Source organism: Motacilla alba, chromosome 19 (genome assembly GCF_015832195.1).
Source record: "Motacilla alba alba isolate MOTALB_02 chromosome 19, Motacilla_alba_V1.0_pri, whole genome shotgun sequence".
Taxonomy (NCBI): Eukaryota; Metazoa; Chordata; class Aves; order Passeriformes; family Motacillidae; genus Motacilla; species Motacilla alba.
In genome coordinates this window covers 10,598,780-10,622,065 of record NC_052034.1, presented here as the reverse complement: position 1 = coordinate 10,622,065, position 23,286 = coordinate 10,598,780, and the positions used below count along the sequence as shown (strand labels likewise).

The following is a 23,286-nucleotide window of genomic DNA, read 5'->3' as shown; positions in this document are numbered from 1 at the left end:
TCTCACAATAACCCCCCCAAAACTTCCCTGGTTTCACTCAAAAAAGATGAGGGCGGGGAAATATTCCCCATTACAGCTCCAGGGGTCGGTGGAGATGGGAAGTGCAGCTGCAGGAGCTGAAAGAAATGCACAATACCACAGTGTGGCCTCCTGCCTTAGGGTTGCAGCAGGGACCTCAATTCCTTCTCTGAGTGGCTGGGGCACTGCTACAGAGCTCTTGCTCCCACAGCGAAGATGAGAACAACAACAGGGAAACTACAAGAAACTACAAGAAGGGCAGGAAGAGCTGTGGGTATGCAACACTCTGAGCCTGAAGCTTTAAGCTCTTACCTGTCCAAACACCTGCCACTGAAGTCCTGGCTCTGAGATCCAGGGGGCATGTAGATGTCCATGTCCTCCTGTCCCAGAGGATGTGGCGAGGAGGCCGGGAGGTACACAGCTGTCCAGAGGTGCAGGGCGCGCACGTGACACACGGGATGCAGCACCTGTGACAATGCCTGTGTCAGAGCCCAATGCCTTGGAAACCCCTTCAGCCCCTCCCCAGTGCCTGTCAGGGGAAAAGCCTGGAAAGTGGGGTCAGGAGCTCTACTGACCTGCTCGGATCCGGGCATATAGAGCAGGTTGTGGAAGTTCTTGTTGCCAGCCCGCAGCAGGGACCACACGGAGCACGTGCGCTTGTAGATGTTGTGCATCTCGCGCTCACAGGGGCTGTTCCCCAGGAAGGTCCCATAGAGGCAGGAATACGTGTGCTGCACCAGCTTCACCTGTGGCAGGGAGGGGGAGCCACACTCAGAGCCACGGGGAAAAGGGGGCTCCTGCCTACAGGAGACATGTCTTCCCCTCCTCTGGAATGGCTCATGCACTGCCTACCCTGGCTGACCTCACTGCTGTCCTTGCTTCCACACTGGGCAGGACAGGGATCACTTCAACTGAAGGGAAAGTAACACTCAGCTGATACCAAACCCATCCCTCTAGAACCAAATGACTCTCTAGAACCCTGTCCTGCCTTTGTTGGCAAGACAGAGATTAATTTTTTTCCCCTATTTTATTTTTTAAAACATATTTCAGACCCATATAGCTCTGAGATATGCAAATCAAACCAGTGCTGCTGCTGGCATCTGAATTCCCTGGGGTGGAAAGGGGCTGGGGAAGGGATTCAGGAAAACCAGAGTATATTAACTCTCCACCACCCCTTCACAAGAGAACAGATTTAAACTAAAAGAAAACAAATTTAGATGAGATGTTGCAGAGAAATTGTTCCCTGTGAGGGTGGTGAGGCCGTGGACCAGGCTGCCCAGAGTAGCTGTGGCTGTCCCATCCCTGAAGGTGTCCAAGGCCAGGCTGGACAGAGCCATCTGGAGTAGTGAAAGGTGTTGCTGTCCACGGCAGGGGATGGATGGAATGAGATGGGCTTTTAAGTTCCCTTCCAACCCAAACCATTCTGGGATTCTTTGATCACATCACTATGTCCCAGGTTCTGCAGACATCTTTTCTTTCAACTCCAGTACTGTAAAACATCATGACCTTCCCTCTGTCTCTGCTCACAAGTATTTCTTACCAGAAAAGCTTCATTAAATTCAAAGAGGCAGGGAAATTGCTTCAGAAGCTGATGAACAGCATCCAGCCACTGGAGAAAAACTGGGCACTGCTCGTTCTGATCCTCCACCTTCTCCTGGTGTCCACAGCGATCCCCAAACTTGTGACCAAAGTCCAGCCAGTCGGATTCAACCAGCACCTGGAAGCCCTGTGATTAAAAGAAAAAACAACTGCAGACACTTTGAGAACATGCGGCAGGACAAAGCAAGCCCCATCCATCAGGAAAAGCTGGGAAGGAGGCTGCTGCGGTGCCTGGTTTGGGAGCAAAGCTCACCAGGGTTGGAGGTTTCCAGACACAAACTAACAGTTGTTATGTCTGTGCAGTAACCAGGTCAGAGAATTCAGAAGAGGGAAGCAGCTGAACTTTGAGCACAAGATGGTATTTCCCACAGCACTTCCTCAGGCTGGGCAGAGGAATGAGGAACAGTTCACCCAAAACAGACAGGAAGACAACAGGGAAATCTCAACACTCACCACAGCAGCTCAGAAACACCACTAAGCTTATTCCAAATGCAGTGCTGCTCCTTTCCATAGGGATTCTGAGATAAAAGCTGCCTTTGAACAGACATGAACTGCACCAGAGCACAATCCTACCTCCATGGTCCTGTAGTAAGGGTCCAGGAGAATCTTTGCCAGCGCCACAATCTGCGGAGTCCTGTCCCAGCCGTCGGAGCAGTGAACCAGCACCGGACGCCCTTCTCTGTCCACGGCACTGGAGACCAGCACTGCTGCCTTCAGCATGACTGACAGATGCTGCAGCCACTTGGTGTTCTCCAGGGCCGAAAGCCAGCTGCAAAGGGGAAAAAAGGCAAGAATGGTTGCTTAGCTCTCTACCGAAGAAAAAAAAATACATTTTAACTTCAGCTTTCCTGGGAGTCCTCAGCAAAAATCAGTCTTTTCTAGAACATGTCCCAGAGGAGCCAGGGAGCCTGGAAAGAAGGGCAAAGAATCCAACCCCAAATTAAATTTTTCTCAAATACACCCACATTTTAGAAACCCCCAGAGGATACACACAACCAAGTGACACTGAGATAGTGCCACAATCCCTTCTGGATTAATGGATCTAAATTAGCAGCATTCAAGCACTGCGAACACTTTCCCGTCCTTCCATTTTCTCAGTTAGAAACCTGAGATAAAAAAAGGAAAATGGAGTGGAAACACCCCCCCCCCCCAGGTCACTGACAGATATGGCATCAAACATCAAACTCAGCTAGAGAAGAGTCACTCACTTGCTAGGGTCTGGCACTTGACTGCAGACAGCACGCAGATACTGGAAGCTGTTCCGGATGGAGTGGATGTTGGCCATGCCCATGAACACGACTTCACAGTTGGGGTAATACTCTGACACAAGAGACAGGAACATTTACAGAGAGTTACAGGAGCTACAGAACATTCTGAGCTGGAAGGGACCCACAAGGGCCATCAAATCCAACTCTGCTGCTACTGCAGCAACTGCCTCCACACCACAGTGCAGCCAGCCCTCTGACATCACCCCTGGTGTTCATGGAGTCACTAAGGTTGGGAAAAACCTCCAAGGTCATTGAGTCCAACCATTTCCCAGCACTGCCAAAGCCATCATTGACACACGTCCCCACGTGCCATATCCATGGAGCTGTTAAAGCCCTCCACAGATGGGGACTCTTAACACTGCCCTGGGCAGCTGTGCCAGGGCCTGACAACACTTCACTGAAGAAATTTTCCCCATATCCAACCTAAACCTCCCCTGGCATAGTTTGATGCCACTTCCACTCATCCTGTGCCTTGTTCCCTGGGAGCAGAGCCTGACTCTCACCTGGCTGCCCCTTCCTGGCAGGAATTGTGCAGAGCCAGAAGGTCCCTCCCGAGTCTCCTTTTCTCCAGGCTGAGCCCCTTCCCCAGCTCCCTCAGCTGTTCCTGGTGCTCTACACCCTTCCCTAGCTCCATTCCCTCTTGATGGTCTTTCTTGTCCTAATGGGCACAAAACTCACCCCAGTGGCCAGATAAAGGGGACTGTCACTGCCCTGTGACCCCATTGTTGCTGGTACAGCTCAGGTGTCATCGACCTGTTGCTCACCTGGGCACATCTAGGCCCATGTTCAGCTGCTGCCAACCAGCACCCCCAGGTCCTTCCTACTGAGCAGCTTTCCAGCCACTCTGCCTCAGTCTGGAACATTCCAGTGGGGCTGTTGTGAACCAAATGCAGGACCTAGCACTTGGCCTTATTGAACCTCATCCAATTGGCCTTGGCCTGTTGATCCAGCCGGTCCAGATCCCTGTGTGGAAACGTGCTCCCAGAGACCAAGCACCAAAATGCTGTCCCAATCCCCAGCTGTGCCCTAAGAGCCACTGCCAGGCCCAGGAGGAAGATGCTCTAGGATGTTCTTGGCCCTTGGTACCTTCGCATTCGCAGCCACCTCCCTTGGCCCTGTTGGCCACGGCTGCTGTGTAGGACCTGGCATCGAGGATCAGCAGCTTCTGAGGGGTTCCTGCGTTCTCCACGCCCGAGCACGCTGTCAAGGACGAGTCTGCAGGGACACACAGGGACTGAGCTCCTGGCACCTCCCTCCCTCCCAGTGCCACTGTGAGTGAGCCCAGAGAGCCACCCACACACCGCAGTCACAGCACAATGGGGCCCAGGTTCTCCCCCTGGACACTGGGGTAAAGCCCTGCCCTGGCAAAGCGCTGGCAGCCCCTCTGCAATGTCCCCATTCAGGAGGGCTGGCAGGAGCCATCTCACCGAAGTCGGCATCGCAGGGCTCGCTGCCGTCGCTGCTCCCGGCATGCGGCGCGGCGGCCGACGCCCTCGCTCCGGGGTTCAAGGCACAGGCTTTGGCGATGGATGTCACCAGGTACTCGTCGTCGGCGTTCCGCCAGCCCCACCAGCTGATCTCGGGCTGGCTGCAGCGCGCGATCACCGCCCCGTTGCGCGTATGTCTGCAGGGACACAGAGCCTCGCTGAGCCCCCGGGAGCACGGGGCTGGCCTGGGACACACTCCCGGTGCACAGCCACACCTGAGCTACTCCTGGCTGCACTGCTCTATCTATAGCACTGACGCTCTTTGAGAAGTGAAAGAGGGCAGGAAATCGCAAATAACCATTTTTCATCACCGCAGCACTGACAGAGAGGTTAAACCAGCCTCATAGTTTTATTTACAATAATATAGAATCATTTAGGTTGGAAAAGACCTTCAAGATCCCCAAGTTCAATCTCTGACTTTTATTTTTATATATGAATATATCCTGTAACCTATAAATATATAAAATAGATATTATTGTATATAGATATGTTATATTTACAAATTAAACCAGAGAGAAGAACTTAAAATCATTATGGTTGTATTTTGGGAAAGTAATAATTATTTCATAGAATCATGGAATAGTTGGGGTTGGAAGGTAGGTTGAGTCAATCATCTTGTTTGACCCACCTGCCATGGGCAGGGACACCTTCCACTTGATTTTAAGGCTGTTCTGTTCTCTCCTTCTCTTTCTTTTTTTCCTCCCTCCAATTACAGACCTGTTTTTAAACCATTTCACTTATCACCTGTAAGTTGGGAAGATGAGCTCACTTGGCATCAGACCAGGGAGTTTCTGGGTGGAGGCCTGAGCTGGTGTTTATCAACAACCCCTAAATGTGAACCCTACCCTGGCTGTGCTTACTGACAAGGAGGCCTGAAGTAGGAATCAGTGCATTTCTCACATGAACACACTGGTCAAGTCACTCCCAACCGGCCTGGAAACGGAAGGGACTGTGATGTGACAAAGCTACTGATGATAGAGAATGACCCAGAGAGTGTGAAATTTAGCATTAATAAGTGAAGAGTATTTACAGATGATCAAAGCATAATCCCAGCTGTGACACGGAGCAGTTTGGTGCAGATCCCAGAGGCTTTGAAGTCACTGGGAAGCTCTCAAAAGCCTCAACTCAGTGCTCAAGAGAAGCATGAAGGTTAAGGGTGTGCTAACAGTTACTGGGAAAGGAGTAAGAAATAAAATATTATGGCTTCACATCTTAACCATCCTAAAATGACACAAACTCCTCTCAAAAAGGATCACATTGTAGTCAAACCAAGCTCCAGAGATGGGTGGCACAGACGCAAGCAAGCACAGGAATGGTCATGCTGTTTCAGAAACACAAGTATTTCTTGGACAAAAAACAAAACGCGAGAGTGGACTCACAGCCACAGTGCAATGTGGAACTACTAACTGGTTCCAACACTTGGTGGCAGGTTCACCAAGTGACCACGAGACAGTCACCCATTCTCCCAAATGGGTGTAGGAAATCAAAGATAGCAGATGCTCCAAAGATGCACCAGGAAAGAGCACCTGCATCCCTATCCCATTTGTTATGTTTTCCTGAGGTGCTGCTCCTGCTGCCTGGTCCTTTTTGGAGATGGGAAAATGAACTCAACAGCCCTGAACTCAACCAGACCCACACCCCAACCATATTCAACCATCCCATCGCCCCTGCTGCAGCATTTATCTTGGAGACCACAAAGTCAAGGAATAGTTTGTGGTGGAAGGAACCTTAAAGCCCATCCCATTCCACCCCCTTCATGGGCAGGGACATCTTCCACTGTCCCAGGTTTCTCCAAACCCTGTCCAACCTGGCATTGGACACATCCAGGGGCAGACACAGCTGCTCTGGGCACCCTGTGCCAGGACCTCACCATCCTCACAGGGAAAATTTTTTTCCCAATATCTCATGTCACCTTGCCCTCTGTAAGTTTACATAGCTTCCTTAATGACATCTCACAGATAATAACAATGAAGACTTTAAACTGAAGCCTTCCAAAGAAATAATGTTCATGTTTGGCCAAGCCAAAACACCGTGGGGACCCTTTACTTTTAAGTGCTGCTCTGTTTTGCAAGGCGATTTGCAGAGCAGTCACTCCCAGGAGATCTATTCCTGCCTTCAGGATCACTCAAGGATGGATAACAGAGAGCAGCAAAGGCTTTGTTTATAGTAGTAAATGAAACAGAGCCAAGGTGTGGACTTAAGCACCAGCCTGTGATCATCCAAGCCTGTTTGTGAGCCACCCACAGCTCCTGGCCTGTGCCAAGCAACACTTTCCCAGACAGCACCTGATCTAGTTTTTGGGAAAGGCAGGTGCTGTGCCAGGGACTGCTCCCAACAGGCAGCTTGGGGGGCAGGACAGGGTGCAGGGCACTGCATCTGCTCCAGGCAAAGCTGCCGATCGGTCACGCTGAACTCACAAAACTCTTGGTAACACAAACCTCTGAGCACTGAACAACGGCTGGGGACCTTCAAGGGACACAGTGACCCGCCAGTAAACAAGGAAATGTGGCAGCACCAATGCGTGTGAAGCCACCAGCAAGCAGAAAGTACAGCAGGTGCCAGCAGAGGAACCAAAACCACAGCTGAGCTTGCAAGGAGCTCCCAGGGCAGGGGAGCACCAGAACCTGACTCTGCCTTCCCTGCACATCTCCCCAGCGCGAGCACAGGAACCATTTAAGGCCTTTTCTTACCTGGGAGTTTTGGGGGAGGTTTTTCTCAAAGGAAAACATTTCTTTCTTGAAACTGGAATGTCAGAAAGTGCCAGAGTGTTTTAACTTATATGGAGCAAATGATTCTTTAGGGATCCTCAGTTTAGTTTTAATGACTCAAGACCTTTTCATGGTCCAAAGCTGCAATATGAAGTGCCTCTGTAGTTTATCAGTTGAGTTTTTCCTCACAGATTCATTCTGAGCACAAGGCTAGAGCACATCTGATACTGTCAGCACATGCCGTTTAACCTCCAACAATCCTCCACAATAGATTAATACCTAGTTTAGTGGAAGGCAGCAGCAGGGGGGTTGGAAGTGACAATTCTCAAGGTCCCTTCCAACCCAAACCATTCCATGATTCTATGATCTCCCAAGTCTCTCTGTTATTTCCTGGACAAGTCAAGGAGCTTGGTTTAAAGCACAAGAAAGAACTTGGAGAGGGTTTACTGAGCCAAGGCTAAAGGTTCCCAACTGAGATGTGTGTGTGTATAAGTGCGCCATTTCCCAGATTGCTGGGATAAACTCCCATCTCACTGTGGAAGAATGTGAGAGCCCGAGAGCGAGGCTCAGGCGTGGGGTGGAGCAGTGCCTGCTGTCCCCTGCCAGGGGACGCTGAGCATTGGGAGGAGCATTCCTGCTGCCACAGGCCCAAGGTCTCCTCAAGGTGGCTGAGCAGACAGAGCCAAAACTGCCACACCATGCCCGTCTGCCTCTCTACTCAGCTAAATAATTGATTGCATCCTTTGCCTTGTTTTAGAAGTGGATTGTGCCTGGAGGCTTCTGCATCTCTCCTGCGCATCTCCGCTGAGGACTGAGATGGAGACCTGAATTTCTGTTTTGCTTAATAGCTAAATTATACTTTTTTCAAGAAATCTGATAATGGGGTACCTTTGGTGTCATGTTTTACAGCTCTGACTGTGACCCAGAGAGATCAGCCTTATCCAAAAGCTCTGAGGTCTATCAGAGTCCCTTGGGATGCAGGCACCCATCCATTCTCTCCTGAGCTCCGAGTGAGGAGGAGGAGCTGAGTGTCAGGCTTTTCATTTCCACACAGCACAAGGCATTGCAGAAGCAGCCACAACCCTCAAGGACCCTCCTGCTCCAAAGACTTCAATCTTGAGGGCAAAGACTAAAAAAAGTGCACGAAAGTCAGAGACACATGGGCAATCACTTGCCCCATCTTGTAACATCACTTGTCAGCGTCTTCTAATCTGATCCCAGCCTGCAAAGAGTTGTACTCAGCTCATAAATCACTGGGTACCATTACAGAGATGTAAAGCAAGGAACAAAATAATTGCTGGAGTACGAAAAAGACATGGCTTTGCCCTTGGGTGGGGAGGCACAGTGGGACAAGCTCCAGCACCAGGCCATTTTTAGCAAAAAGAATCACAAATACAATTAACTTCTTAGCTGAGTTGGCTACAAGGAGGGAAAGGCTCCATCCAATAAGCTGTGCTCATTCCCACTCTGCTGCAGAGCTGAGTTCTAGAAGGAACACACAGTGTTTTGCCACATCCAACAGCAAGCCATGAAGTGTGACAATGCAGAGTTAAGGTACCTGTAAACTCATTGGTTTTGCTTCCTGACTTTTGTATTTTCCAATGCAGCTCTGATCTTTTAAGGGTTTTTTTACATTTGGATTTGGTGACTGCTAACACACAGTCTAAGGCTACAAACCATAATGTACGTTTTACAACAGCACAACTGCCTGGGTGCCCCTTTCCATCAGCCTCCCGTTGGTTTCAAACACATCAGTTTCCCGGGAGACACATTTAATGAGGAACCAGTCCCTACCCTGCAGAGCCCTGCTCCATTGACTGCATGGCCTCCTGCATCCCCCTCTAGATTATTTCTGGAAGGCTGGTCAGGGAATATTTCATAGAATTACAGATTATTCTAAACTCGAAGGGACCCCCAAGGATCATCCAGTCCAGGCCCTGGGCCTGCACAGATATCCCAACAATCCCATCCCGGGCATCCCTGGGAGCTCCCGGAGCTCTGGCAGCCTCGGGGCCGTGCCCTTTCCCTGGGCAGCCTGGGCAGTGCCCAGCACCCTCTGGGGGAAGAACCTTTCCCTAAAATCCAACCTAAACGCCCCTGACACAGCCGTTCCCTTGGGTCCTGTCCCTAGTCATCAAAGAGCAGAAATCAGAGCTGCCCCTCCACTGCCCCTCGTGAGAAGCTGCAGATTTGGGCATTCCCAGGTCTGTCCAGGCCTGCACACCCTGCTGAGCACAAGGCACCCAGCAGGCTCCTTTTGGCTCGGATTTCTTTTCAAAGTAGCAGCCAGAAAAGGACCAACATGTGGAAAGATTTTGAAACTCTGAGAGAACTTTAATTTGACCTAATCTTGCAACATCTCCCGTAGGAGGAAAGTCACCCACACCTTCAAATCTGACTGAGAACAGCAAAGGACAGTTCTGGAACACTGCTTCTCTCTTCTGGAAAACCCCCTGCTGCAGATGGTGCTGGGAGAAGGAGCCCTGGGAGCATCTCCTTTGCAAGCAGGATGCAAAAGGACAAGCAGCTCTCCTGCCATCCCTGTCCCAAAGCCCCTGCAGGACTACAAGGACACGGCAGCTGTCATGGGTTTGGGGGAGGGAATTTGGGTTTGCATTTACCTGTATACCACCACAGGGATCCTCTTCCATGACCTGAATGAAGCCACATTCTCCAGCTCCTTGTCAGTGATCCAGACAGGGACCAGCAGCTTCTGGGGATAACTGGAACAAAGTCTGGAGAAGAGAAAGCATGAAAGGCAAGATGAGGACTGAGCAATCAAAAATCTGCTCCAGAGCAGCTCACATTTCCCCAAACTCAAGGTGCAGGACTTTGTCTCTTCCTCCTCATATCTGTCTCAGCACAGCCTCAACAAGTGAGACAAAACGTGCTGTCAGGAATGAGCTGAGAGAAGACAACCTCCTTTCACCTCAGGCCTCACCTCTGGGCTCATACTAAATATCCTAGTACTTCTCAGGATGCCTTTGGAACAACCTCTGGTTTTAAGAATTCATGAGCGTTTAGGGGAATAGTCAATAATTTCCATGGAGTTTTTGTTTTCTTGTAGCAGGTACACACAGAGCTTCTGGTAAAGAATGGCCAACCACTTTCTGCCTGAGAGAACACGAAACATAGTTCAGTGAGGAAGACACAAATCTGCCCAGAAATTTAGCAGTGGGGACTGGGGGTATGAAAACAAACTGACAGGAGTGAGATGTACATCATAACTTGTTTAGTAGGGTGCCAGAAATCAAATTCTTATAACTATCTGAACATGTACCAGCAGTGAGAAGAGAACTCTGAGAGCAGAAAGCACTGCCAGAGGGCAGGGTGACATGGGATATTGGGAAAAAATTGTTCACTGGGAGGGTGTAGAGAGCCTGGCACAGGCTGCCCAGAGAAGCTGTGGCTGCCCCTGGATCCCTGGAAATGTCCAAGGCGAGGCTGGACGGGGCTTGGAGCAGCCTGGGACAGTGGAAGGTGTCCCTGCCCATGGCAGGGGGTGGAATGGGATGGGCTTTAAGGTCTCTTCCACCACAAACCATTTTGGGATTGTAGCACACACAAAATTCCAGGAGTGCACGGGGGGGGGTTTCTGGCTCCTGCAGCTCCTCCCCTGCCCCTGGTGCTCCCAGCACAGGCCAAGGGCAGGCTCAGACACAGCAGGGCCTGGGAGCTGGACCAGCTGAGCCCCTGCAGCCAGGCAGGCACAGGAGGGTACATGGCAAGGAACATCAAAGAGCAGCTCTGGCTCAAGGCTATCCCACATCATTTAGCAGGAATGTTTCAGGGCAGATGGGGAGCAATGTGAGGAGGGTGAAAGGATCCAGCCAGTAAGCTCCAGAGGGTGGTCTGGTGTTCCTGAGCCCAGGCTATTCCAGCTGATGGCAACAGGCACAATTCAGTATTAGTTTATAGTGCTAGTGAAGAACTGCCTGCCACGTTAGAAAATGGCACTGCAGTGTCTAGACAGCTCCTCTGAGAGCCCCCAGGCAGAAAGCAAGGGTAGCTAAGGGATAAAAACAACTGGGTGAGGATGAGGAATTCAGGAAGCAAAATTAAAGCTGTCAGTTAAGAAAGTGAAGACCAGGTTGTTTGTGGTAGGATGTCTGGGCTTGGACATCTCTGAAATGCCTAAGATTCCATAAGTAAAGGTGGTCAGGAAATTAGAGAAGCAGTGAAGCATGACTGAAGATGCAGGAATGTTGGAGAGGGTTATTAGCACCTGTTCAGGTCTGGAGGAACTTCTGAAATAGCTGAGTCTATACATGAACAGTTCCCTGGCACTTCAGATGAAACATGGGTGATGTCTTAAAAGTACAGACTGGGGAGGGGTAGTCCAGGAGAGGCTCAGGAGTGTATCTTCCAAGAGTTAAATCACTAAAACTCTGTAGCCTTAGGGAAACAGCAAGATAGAAATCAATAAAATTCAGGTTGGAAAGAGGACATCTTTAAGAAGTGAAGCCAAATTCAAGCAGGGTGCATAGAAACAGGCAATAAGGTCAACACAAAGAGACATGTCTTTCTAGGTTAGAATTCCAGAGGCATACAGTAGAGGAAGTGAAAACCCAGGATAAGCAACTCTCCTGGCTCAACAGTATCGCATAAACTGATACAAGGAAGGATATCTGTGGCACCCGAAGTTTCAGGGTACAAGCTTTTTAAGAAGGCCTAAATAGGCTAAGCTTGTGAACAAAGTGTGGGCAACTTCCAGGGGAAGGTGGGGCTGACACTGTGATGCTCAGAGTGACCAGCATCCACCAGAATGTGCATGGATCAAACCCCAAGCCTAAAGAGAAACAGGACAGCATTGAGGCAACACTACCAATCCCTGGAGTGACAGTAATGGCATCCCCAGAGGCTGGAAGAGAAGCAGAAAGGCTGCAAGGGCAGAAATTCCCATGGGAGACTCGTGCTGCTTCCACACGGAACACACAAGTGTCTGAACCAAAGGTGACATTTTCAGACACACCCAGGTGTTTCTTGGTGCTACCAGCAAAATCATACAGAAGTCTCTGACTCTTCTTTTGGACCTAAGCTGCTCCGAAGTAGAATAACTGAAAATTCCCTTTGTTACAGCATTCGTCACTCAGTAGATTCAGTAATGTTTTTAGAGGGGATAAGGCTCCCACAACAGCAACAACACAAAGGGTTAAGTTCAGGGCACTTGAGTTTTGAGTAAACATGGCTGTTGGGAGGGAGGTCACTCCTCATGTGTGAGAGCTACCTGAAACATCACAGAATGAGCAGATAGGGCAGATTTAGATTTTCAGAAGGGGTTTTTTGAAATTTTTTGTGTGCCTGTGTTTTTTAACAGGTATGTCCCTATAGAGCTGAAGGATGCTCCTCTTAGGAGACAGCTGCTCTTGAGAAGATAAGAAATAGTTCAAAACCTCAACAATCATTTTTCACCACAACAGGAGTCCTAAAGGGAATGACGTGCAGTGGGGTGGCCTGGAAAGCCCAGGGACCAGCCTGAGCCAGACAACAAAGGGAAACAGCCTTGAACTGTGAGGTTTGATTGCAGGAGAGGGCAGCGGGAACAACACAGACACAGCAATCAGCACCTATGAATGAGGATCAATGGAGAACCTTCTTACCACAGAGATAACAAGGAGGGAGAGCAATCATGGAATACACTGGTTTGGAAGGGATCCATGAGGATCGAGTCCAGCCCCTGGCCCTGCACAGTACACCCTAACAATCCCATTCTGTCCCTGAGAGCCTTGTCCAAGCTCTTGTTTCACAGAAGGCAAACACGTGTACTACTAACAGTCCTCACAGACTTACTGTCCACATCTTCCTGTGGCAAATCCAAGAAGGGACAGTAATTATCCCTTTCCAATGGTATGGATAATATTAAAATGTATAGAGAAGTATAAAAAAGACAAAATTTGAATTAAGAGCAGTCTCAGAGACCAGTAGGAAACACCATATGGCTAAAGCAGTAACAGAACTCCAGGCAACTTTCTCCTCATAAACTCAAAAGTTAAATAAAATCACAACCGTAAAAAGATGAAACCTAAAAATGAGCATGAACATTGGAGGCAGGCAAAGTGTTTTTGGTTTTTTTTCCTTTTTTTGAAGGAACTACATGTGTACCAACCAAACGCACCAATACCAAGGCTGATATGAAACAACTGCCTCAGAGAGCCTCTGTGGACCAGATGGGCAATGCTGGAGTGTTCCCATTTCCCTGGGTATAAGATCCCTGAAGATGTGAGAGCCGGGGAGAGACCGTGTAATAATTTTATTATCACTGTACACTTTTATCAAGACTGAAGGAGTGGCTATTATAAGCTTGCATTGCTCTCATTTTACGATGGCTGTCGCCAGGAAGGAGATAATAGTTCCCAGATAAGGACATCTCGAAACAGACTTGAAAGACGAGGAACAAAGCCATTACCTTGGAGTATCCTGTCTTTAACAACACTGTTTTGCCAATGCAGGGAAATAAAAGATAAAAGGACTATAAACAGTTAAAAAGTAACCTAATCCCTGTGAATAGAGGCAGGTGGTTACGATCAAAAGCCAGGGCAGGATTTAAAGCCACACTTCCCCAGCAGCAAGAGAGAACTGGTTTGAGTCGCACAAGGCAATTACACCACCCCTGAGATCCCAGGATGTCTGCAGGAAGCTGGGACCTGCAAGGATCCCCAGGGAGGAACTTGGCAGGTGGAGGGAAGCAAAGCCAGGCCCACGCCCAGCTTGCTGAGGTTTGTTTTAAGTCCCTTCTTCCCTGGTTTGGTTGGAAATCAAACACCTGTTTTCAGAGAAGGCGGTTAATGGTTGTGGATTATTGGCCACGAAGCAAAGCACAGATGGTCAATGGAAGCTAAACTTCCTGAAATAGTCAGAGGGAACCACACCCCAAGACCCAGCAGGGAAGAAGACCCTACATACAGAGACTCTATCTAGGGCAGGAACCCACAGGCTGTGCACTGCAAAACAGAGCAGTTCAGGACAACAACTTTTATTTGGCAACCTTGGAGAAACTGTGTAAATGCCAGCAAAGTCATGTGAACAGTCCCAAAGCAACAACGTGGTCAGCAGGGCAGAGGTAAAATGGAAATCCAAATTTAGTGCTTGTGGTCTGGATTCTTCAGGAAAAGAGAACAGGCAGGAAGCTCCAAAACTGGGATTTCCCCAGTCCAGTGTGTCTGAGATTTCTCATGGTCTCCACAGGAAACCAGTGACCTAGAACTGTCCAGTCCATAGGTGATGGGGATGCCTGGACTGGCTGGGACAGAGAGGAAAGGCTGAGGGATACCAGTGGTTTCAAGAACTGGATTACAGGAAATGCACAAATGAGTATGTCCATCAAAATGTGAAATCCCATTGGCTTAATGCCACCTGCTGTAAACAGTGCAGCTGCCCTTCTCCAAGAGTCCTGTGCTCCTGCCAGAGTAGAAGGAAGGCTGGAAACACTGATTAGTGGCAAAAGGTCTCCTCCACTGTGAGAGTGGGAAAACCTTGTAGAGATCTCCACCCCAATGCCCACAGGGAACACTTTCAACACTGGCTCAACTGAAACGTGACATCACAGTGAGGGAGAACCCCCTGTGGGGATATGCCCAGCACACCACCATGTTCCCAGGGAATGCTCTTTTCCCTTCCACATTGTGAAGCTCCCAAGCTACACTTTGGGGCCGCCTCCTCTTGTTCTGCCATGTGCCACCACTGCCAGAAGTTTTACTCCGTGTTCTTTGTGGATGCCTTGCCAGCAGCTGGAGGCAGATCACCCTTCAGCTTCTCCTGCTCTGACTGAACAAGCCTCGCTCATCCCCAGACTCCTGAGCCTGCCAACAGCTCTCCACTGACTAACCCCAGCTCCTCATAGAGCTGAACAGCTGCCTGAATGTATGAAAACTGTGACTGCTATGTCAAACTGAGCATTTTAGAGAGGAGGACTGACCAGAAAGACAAACCCACAATGGATGGACCTCCAGACTCCCAAATGTTTTCCATGAGGAATAAGAGCCACCACATGATAAACTACCTGAGTCAGCATTTACAGTTCCTGCTAGCTCCGATGTTTGGGCTGTATTCCCTCTCCAATTCCATGATGTGAAAGAAAAGGGATCTGGCTCATACTCTGATCAGCCTGAGGGCTGTCAAGGCCAGGAAGGAGGATTAGCTGGAGTTTGACTCACCCACTGCTCTGCACGGGGATTACCAAGGAAAAAGTATGGCAAGAGGAGAGTGGGAAGGGACTGGTGATGAAACACTCACTTGTAGTTATTGTTGATGTCAGAGACACGCCAGGCATTCTGCAGGTCGAAGCCCATTCTCACCAGCTCCATCTCAAACCGGAACCTCACATGGTCCCCTGAGGAACAGAGCACAGGAAGTTACTGACAGCACAGAAGAATCTGAACCTGTTTGTGGAACTCCACAGCAACTGTCACAGGCTGGAGAGAGTCACTAAACCACAGAAAGGTTTGGATCAGCAGGGACATGAAGCTCATCCCGTTCCACACCCCTGCCATGGCAGGGACACCTTTTACTGTCCCAGGCTGCCCCAAGCCCTGTCCAGCCTGGCCTTGGACACTTCCAGGGACAGCCACAGCTGCTGTGGGCACCCTTTGCCTGGGCCTCTCCATTCCCTGATTCAAGAATTCCTTTTAACATCGTATCTAACCCTGCCCTCTGTCATTTTAACACTGTTCCCCCCATGTCCTGTCATTATCCACCCTTACAGAAAATCTCTCCCTCTTTTTTATAATCTCCTTTAGGCCTTGGAAGTGGCTCTGAGATCCCCCTGGAGCCTTCTCTTCTCTGGGTGAACACCCTTAGCTCTCTCAGCCTGGCTCTAGAGCAGGAGCTCCAGCCCTGGGAGCATCTTTTTGGCAAGGAGAAACTCATGGGCAACACATGGCAGAAATAATTGTGCTTCAGAAGCCAGGAAGACTTGAACCTCACAGGGGTACCCCTGCTTGTTTTGTCAAGTCAGATCTCATCTCAGGACACATAAACAGCCTCTCCATGTCAAGGGGGTGTATCGGGGTTATTTTAACCTACTTCTGCCCATCTGGCAGAGACAGTTTCCAAAGTCGATGTCAGGAACCCTATTGCAAGGAGCACTGAGCACGCACCTGAGGCAGTTCCTTCCTCCAGACTGCTCTCAGATGCTGACTCAAGGTTTCCTCTCTCATGTTTTAGCCTTGCCTCACTAATCTAATTGTGGATGCCTTTGTTGCTCCAGTGTCAAATCTTGTTAATAAATAAATACTGCAAAGCTCTTTACCTCAGCCATATCCTGCAGCAACAACTTGAACCAGTGAGTTTATTTACACTAAACACTTTCCCTAAAGGAAACACAGCAAATATCTCTGATTGCTGGGGTTTGGGGCATCGTAAGGACACAGAGCTTACCTTTCCTCTACCAGCTTCTCTTGGAATAGCTGTATTACTGAACTCCACCTCGCCTGCCTTTGGACATTCGATTCAGGCTACTGCTGCTCTCCTCTAGGATCAGCTCATTTTTCAGTCTAAAGCCAGGTTTCTCGCTCATTTTAATTCCATTTTTAAACAGCTTCATCATCGATAAGACAAAGCAACTGCAAGCGAACTTTGTGTTCCCAGGGAGGGAAACTCCCAGTCCACACGAGGGCACCAGCACAGCTCTGTTTTTCTCTTCATGGACTCAAAGCTTTGATTTGCTTTGATTTTCTCTTCATGGACTCACCCTGTGCGAGGATGAGCCAGAGCTCTCCACCAACCTGATGCTGGAAACGTCACAGCATTTTTGGGTGTTGGTGAAGAGATGCAGATGGGCTCATATTAGTTAGGCTGCCTCAAAGCTGATGCTGTTTGCCACTTCAGGACAGGAATGCCGGAGGTCTCTATCAATGTGACGAGAGAACTTAAGTATGGGATGTTTTCTCTCAAGGAGAAAGGGAAAAGCTGCTTCTGTGTTGCTAGTTTTTTGTTGTGTTTGTTACTAATTCCTTTCACTGTGCTCCTTATCCAGCAGCATATGGCCATCAGCTGGATCTCTAGGCCAGGCACAGGATGACCCAGGGAGGCAAATTTGAAATCGGACAGGGTTTATGAACAAGAGCTCAATTGCAGTGCAGTGCTGCTTGCCAGAGCAGTAGGAAGGGCCAGGTCAGGAGCTCACCTGGACGGCAGAGATGTGCATGCTGATCCTCCTCATCCACACACACCCCCAAGCACCAGGCATGGTAGGCGAATGCAAAGAGGTCCTCAGGCTTGGCAGGGCGGGCAATGGCTCGAGTCAGCCTCTTCAGCCACTCCTGGCACTGCTTGAAGGTGGAGAAATGGCACCTGCAAACCCAAAGGCAAATCACCCTTAGTGGGGACATTCACCCAGCCAGGACTGAGACTGGAAAAGGAACACGGCCCCACGCCTTAGAACCCTGACCAAGGGCAGCTCAATTCCAAAGGCATCACAGGGGGAACCACCAGAGTTGGTCCCAGCCTGCAGCACCAGCAGCTGCACCACAGCAATAAACCAGATACCTGATCACTTTAGAGTCTTTGCAGACGATGTGAAGCTGGAACATATCCCGACACTCCACACTTTCCATCATCCTCAAAGGCACCTGCAAGGGAGGGACAGATGTAGGGCATGACACCACAGGCCAGAGCAGCCCCAGCAGCCATGCCCGCAGGCTCCTCACGCTGCAGCACAGCTCCACCAGTCACGAACTGCTTCTGTGAACTACAATCCCACTCCCAGGGTTATGGAGCTCCATGAGTCAGCACAGAGCTCTTCCATGATTATTATTCTGATTTCTCTTCTCTCCTTTGGTGATCTCCCACTTGGGGCCAGTGCCTGACTCAACCACATCCAGTCAAGCACAGGTAACTGTGCCAAATAACAGCTGCAGTAAGGGATGGCAAGTCAAGACAGTGAGAGAAAGCCTCAAGCTCCCACTGCCTGACTCTGCATTGGTGAGAAGTCTCATTAAAATTGGCCTGCAAGAGACCTCAATAGCCTTAAAACCACCAAAGTTATTGTGTCAATTTAAAGAAAATAGCAAAGGAAAGACCTAATTACTATCCAAAGGAAAACCCCCATCCTCACACTTAAATACAGTAACAAACAGCAACTGCACGCCCAGGCCTGGCATCCTCCAAGAGGCACCTTCCTGTGCCACAGCCCCCAGGAATGGGGTATTCCCACTCCTCCCTGCTCTGAAACCCTGGGAGAGGTGATGGTGCAGGCAGAGCCAGACTCACATTGATCACAGAGTCCTTGAATTTGATATGCAGGCGGTAGTTGGAGATGGCAATCACAGCGTCGTTGGCATGGCCCAGGTACTCCACCCCCTCACCCTGCAACACAGTGAATGGCACCTGGAAGGGAGACAGCACCAGGTCAGGTCACACAGGTACCTTGTGCACTGGAATTCCCAGAGCCACTCTTCCCATTGCCTCCGCAGTGCATCTCCCAAGTGCTCCCCACGCCCTGAGAGCAAGACGGACAGCACCGGCACCGCTGCCCAGCCCTGCACATGGAGCTCTCCCCAGGGACGCCTCTGGAGCCAGCGAGCACCTCCTGAAGGATCACCTGTGTGCCATGCACACCTGGCAGTGAGGGTGGCCTGGGGACAGAGGGACTAATTACTCTTCAGAGAGGGGAAACCAGCCCTGGCACAAGAGGCATGAAGAAGGACACAACTGCAGGACAGCTCAGAGAGAAGAGGGGAGTGCTCTGCACAGCTCCTGAAAGAGCCCAGCACCATGGGGAAGCACTGGAAGGGGTTGCCCAGGGAGGTGGTGGTGTCACCATCCCTGGAGATATCCAAGGAACAACTGGATGTGGCACTCAGTGCTCTGGGCTGGGTAACAATGTGGGGATCAGCCACTGGTTGGACCTGATGGTCTTGGGGGTCTTTTCCAGCCTCAGTGATTCTGGGATTCTGTGGCTGATGAGAAGCCTCTGTCCCAGGGCAGTGTCACTTATGTGATTCTGCTGTGCCACTTAAACATGGGGTGCCCTCAGCAGCCCCGTGAGACTCAGTAGTACCATCCAAGTAAGAAAATGAACCAAAGTTGTACCCAGTTTCTGCTAACAAGGCTCTCAGAGGTTCTCTGTGTATAGTTATTTATATGACTGAGGAAGCTTGTCCTGATTAAACTGCAAGAAAGCTTCATTAAAGTTACCTCCATAATCAAGTATCTGTTTTTCCCCATCAGTCTGGACACGCCATGGTTGTTTTTAAAACAAGGATCCTGGCAGACAGTCAAGTTTGGTTTTTCTTATATTAAAAAAAAAAAAAAAAGAAGAAGGGAGAACAGCCTAAAATTCACCAGGTCTCTTTGTCCTTAGCTAATCAGGCTCCTCCTGCTCTCTGAATGCGACTTACACCAGGTGATGTTGGCAACCAATTATGCAAAAAATGTCACGACAATTTATAATTTCAGCCAGAGCTGAAACCTGCCAGACAGGGCAGCTGATGACACAATTCATTACACTGTAATTAGTACAAGTCAGACCACCTTCTCTTTATTTTGAAGTTGTTTCTATGGCTTGGTAATAAAAACCTGAATTTCAGACTTCAGGTGACCAGTGTACTAACAACTTCTCCTTTCTTTGTACAAAATTAACCATCCTAGCCTGGCATCTGTCCAAACACTCTTGAAAAATATTAATTATTTGCCTAAGAGAATATCCTCTCTTTATTTCTGCAGTTGATTTCAGCAGGCTTGCCAGAGCTGTTTTTATCTGGCATTTGTCTCTCCTGCTTACGTGGCTCTTTCACACAGCAACAGAAGGGAGACAGAACAGGAAGGGGCTGGGGCTGGGAAGGTTGCAAGAAGCGACGGAGGGAAATCCTGGAATAAACCAGCAGGTGCCCCAATACAGCTTGTTATCAACTGATGGCATCCTTCTAGAGCCACAGGATCCTGGAATGGTTTGGGCTGGGAGTGACATCCCAACCCAAGCTCATCCAGTTCCATGCCCTGTCATGCGCAGAGACACCTTCCACTGGGCCAGGTTCCAAGTCCCATCCAAGGGTCTTGAACACTCTGCTTTACAATAAATTAACAATTTACTGAAGGCAAATTACCTTTGGAAGGGTTGAACTTCTCCACACAGCAAACTAAGGCAGAGTGTGCTCTTCTCCAGAAGTCTCAGCTCAGAGTCGCCTCAGCAGCTTCACCCCCTCAAAGCCTCAGCCCTGCAGGCCTGACCCTGCACAACTCCCCAGCCTGTGGCTGTTCCTTCAAGCCAATAGCTCTCAGTCATTCTTTTCTCCAGCACTGTTTGCCAAGGCAGTGACAGTCTCAGAACAAACTCAAAACACTGCAGCAGCAAGAACAAGGTGAGCCTGGCTCCAGCCCCAGGAGGAGGATGGTGAGCACAAGAGGATGTTAAAAGAAGCACCAATTCCTGGGAGGGAACGCTGCCCTTGCTGCACAGCAGCAACAGCACCCGGGGCTCTGCCCAGGGCTTTCTGCAGCAGAAGACTGGCACCATATGGAGGTTCCTTCTTCCAGCCGCCGTGCAGCAGGAAAACGCCAGGAGCAAGGTGCTTGAGGGGAGAACAGGCAGTGCAGCTGCACAGAGCACGGCCCCTATGCTCCACCTGTCCCAGAATCTCCCTGGATGCAGGCTGCAGGGCAGGGCACGCAGCAGCACTTCCCACAGGGAATGCCAGGGCTGGCTGTGCACTGCAGCAGCTCTGGTCGCGCTCCCGGTGGCTGGCGATGCCGGACGCATCCTGCCAGGGCTGGGCAGACAGGAGCAGGGCCTTGGGAACAGCCGGCCTGGCCCCCACGCACAGGGACCTGCTGCCCCGAATGTGCCCCCAGCACCGGCCCGTGAAGCTGCTCTGCAGAGCCCAGACTGCACATCCCAGAGCTGTCTGGGTGTTTTTACTTCCTTACCTGCAGAGACTCCTCCTCCTTTATGAGCTCCTTCGGGGGGAACAAGTCCTTGGCCTGGATGTACTCCAAACTGGGAGGGCCTTCCTCACCCTGCATTGCAAACAGAGCACACAGTCAGACAGCCTTGGCCAGAACATCCTGAGAAAGCCAAAAACTGAAGTTGCTGGATACTCTTGGCAGCCCAGGAGCTTGGGGATACCTGTGCATGGAAATGCCTGTTCTGCCTCCAGAACCCAGTAGTTCCTCTGGGCGTTGCAGAGTGCCCACAGCACATTGAAATGCTGAAGCCTCCAAATCCCGCCTCTTCCAGCTGAGTCGTGTTTGGAAAGCCAAGAAGACACACCTTGGCCACAGGGTACTGATGTGACAGTAACTTGTCACGTCAGCTGTTCCCGTTGCAAGAGCAGACACACCATGACACAGAGGGTTTCCATCTACAGTCCAATGTCGGCCTACTCCTCCTCCTCTTAAGGACTGCTTTGTTTTGGGAGTTTTCATTTTCACTCTCACACCAAAGAAGTTTGGGAAGAGTCTGAATCTTCTGGAGGAGAAGATACAACTGTGGACAACCTACAACCCTATAACAACTGCACCTCAGTGCACATAATTCACAACAGGCACTATTGACTGGTGCCAGCACCAAGCCCAGGGCAGCCGGACATGTCCAGCCTGTTACAATGGACACTCGAGAAAACCCACAGATGGCCTCTCAGAATGGTCACACAGAACCTGCACATGCCATCCTTGACAAGTGGAGTGTATGTCTCAGTTCAGAAGATGAGAATCTTCATGCACTCATACAATCAGAGTATCTTGAACTGGAAAGGATAAGTATCATCAATTCCCACTCCTGACCCTGCACAGGACACCCCAAATCCTATCATGTGTCTCAGAGCATTGTCCCAACGCTCCTTGAGCTCCGGTGTGAACTGTTGGTGCCAATTTTCACCAGCCCTCACCCAGGCCCTGTCACATCACTGAATTGCTGCCCAAAGGAGTGGCACGCAGACATTCAGCTGCAGATGCTCACTGCTGGGAGTCCAGGATGGTGCTAATTCCACATGTATTTGGTGTGGGAATGCTTTCTTCAGAAGGCTGCTTGCTCTCTAACTCTGGCTCTAGGCTCTAGCATTTACCAGGAAACACTGTGTTCTGTAAGCACTGACTAATGTTTTAAAATGACATATCTTTCTGGATATGTCACCCAAGTCAGAATCCCAATTTCAACCTGAAAAAAGGAGATCCCAATCCTTCTGGCTCAGGAATATTTCACATGATGCTGAATTCTCTTGTGTTTCTTACAGGAGCTGAAGCCTCAGCGCCTGCAGGAAGAGCCTGGCCTGAGGTGCTCCCTGGACCTCAGACGGGGGAAGCCAGACCCCTCCCACCCACATCCAAGGAACCTGCACACATGTAACATGCGGTTAGAGCCTTCGTAAAACTCAGCATCAGCCCCAGGTGGAGGCAAAGGCACTGCCCCTGTCACCATGCTGTGAGGGACACAGGGCACAGCACCAGCTCCAGCAGCAGCCAATGCTCACTGGAGACCACGGGGGGGGGGGTGCCTGGGGCCCCTTCTGCCACTGGCTCATTCCAAGGCTGAGGCACCAGCCCAGGAGAGCACAAAGGGAAGGTGTGTGCCTATGTGCTGGTGCAGCAGCCAGGAAGCAGAGATGCTCTCCCATTCTCACTTTGCAGTTCACAGAGAAATCCCAGGGAGCAGCAGGAACTGGAACAGAGCGGCCTGAGCTCTCCACCCGCCTTGGGTGTCCTTGAGTCCCTCCTCGCCTGCAGCACAGGGCAGGCGGAGGCTGAGCATCCCCTCCTGCCACAGCCCCATCCCCGGTACCCGCAGAGCGGGGGTCAGCACCCTGCTTTCTTCACAAGCCTCTTGAAGCCCTCTGAGCCCATCTGGCCAGGAGTGCCCTGGGGGGTTGAGGGTGGGTCTGCAGGAAGAGTCAGAGCAGGAAACCTACTCTTGCTGAAGGTATAAAAGGTGCTGAGTGCAGGACCCCTCAGCACAGCACAGCACTGCACCGGAGGGGTCCTGCACAGCCGCAGCCAGGAAGGGGGCGCGGGGTTCCCCGGGGGTCGGCTGCTCTCGGTAATTTCCCAGCTCCAGGCACGGCGCAGAGCCTGCGGGGCCCAGAAAAGTGGTCAGCGCCTGCCGGGGCTCAGCCCGCGGCGCCGGGCACTGCTGTGCCCTTGGGCCCGGCCAGGGCAGCAGGGGACGGGCCACGGCGTCCTCCGGCGGCATGTGGGAGCCAGGAGAAGGGGATCCCCCTTCTCCCCGAGCAGATGCAGAGGATGCCTCCACCGGCATGTGAGTTGGAGAGCGCATCT

General features: G+C 50.6%; 1 protein-coding gene across 4 annotated transcripts in view; it reads right to left on the bottom strand.

The window, feature by feature from the left end:
- MTMR4 (myotubularin related protein 4) overlaps nt 1-23,286 on the bottom strand; it is a 56,509-nt gene that overhangs the window by 4,619 nt on the left and 28,604 nt on the right. For all 4 annotated transcript variants that reach the window (XM_038157873.1, XM_038157874.1, XM_038157875.1 and 1 more), the window contains 13 exons: nt 20,944-21,033; nt 18,289-18,405; nt 17,566-17,648; nt 17,204-17,370; nt 15,313-15,409; nt 9,702-9,815; nt 4,313-4,509; nt 3,972-4,100; nt 2,826-2,937; nt 2,191-2,386; nt 1,559-1,744; nt 594-764; nt 331-485 (listed from right to left, as the gene is read on the bottom strand). In XM_038157873.1, coding sequence (XP_038013801.1) covers nt 331-485; nt 594-764; nt 1,559-1,744; nt 2,191-2,386; nt 2,826-2,937; nt 3,972-4,100; nt 4,313-4,509; nt 9,702-9,815; nt 15,313-15,409; nt 17,204-17,370; nt 17,566-17,648; nt 18,289-18,405; nt 20,944-21,033 — 1,814 coding nt within the window. The remainder of the gene's footprint in view (nt 1-330; nt 486-593; nt 765-1,558; nt 1,745-2,190; nt 2,387-2,825; nt 2,938-3,971; nt 4,101-4,312; nt 4,510-9,701; nt 9,816-15,312; nt 15,410-17,203; nt 17,371-17,565; nt 17,649-18,288; nt 18,406-20,943; nt 21,034-23,286) is intronic.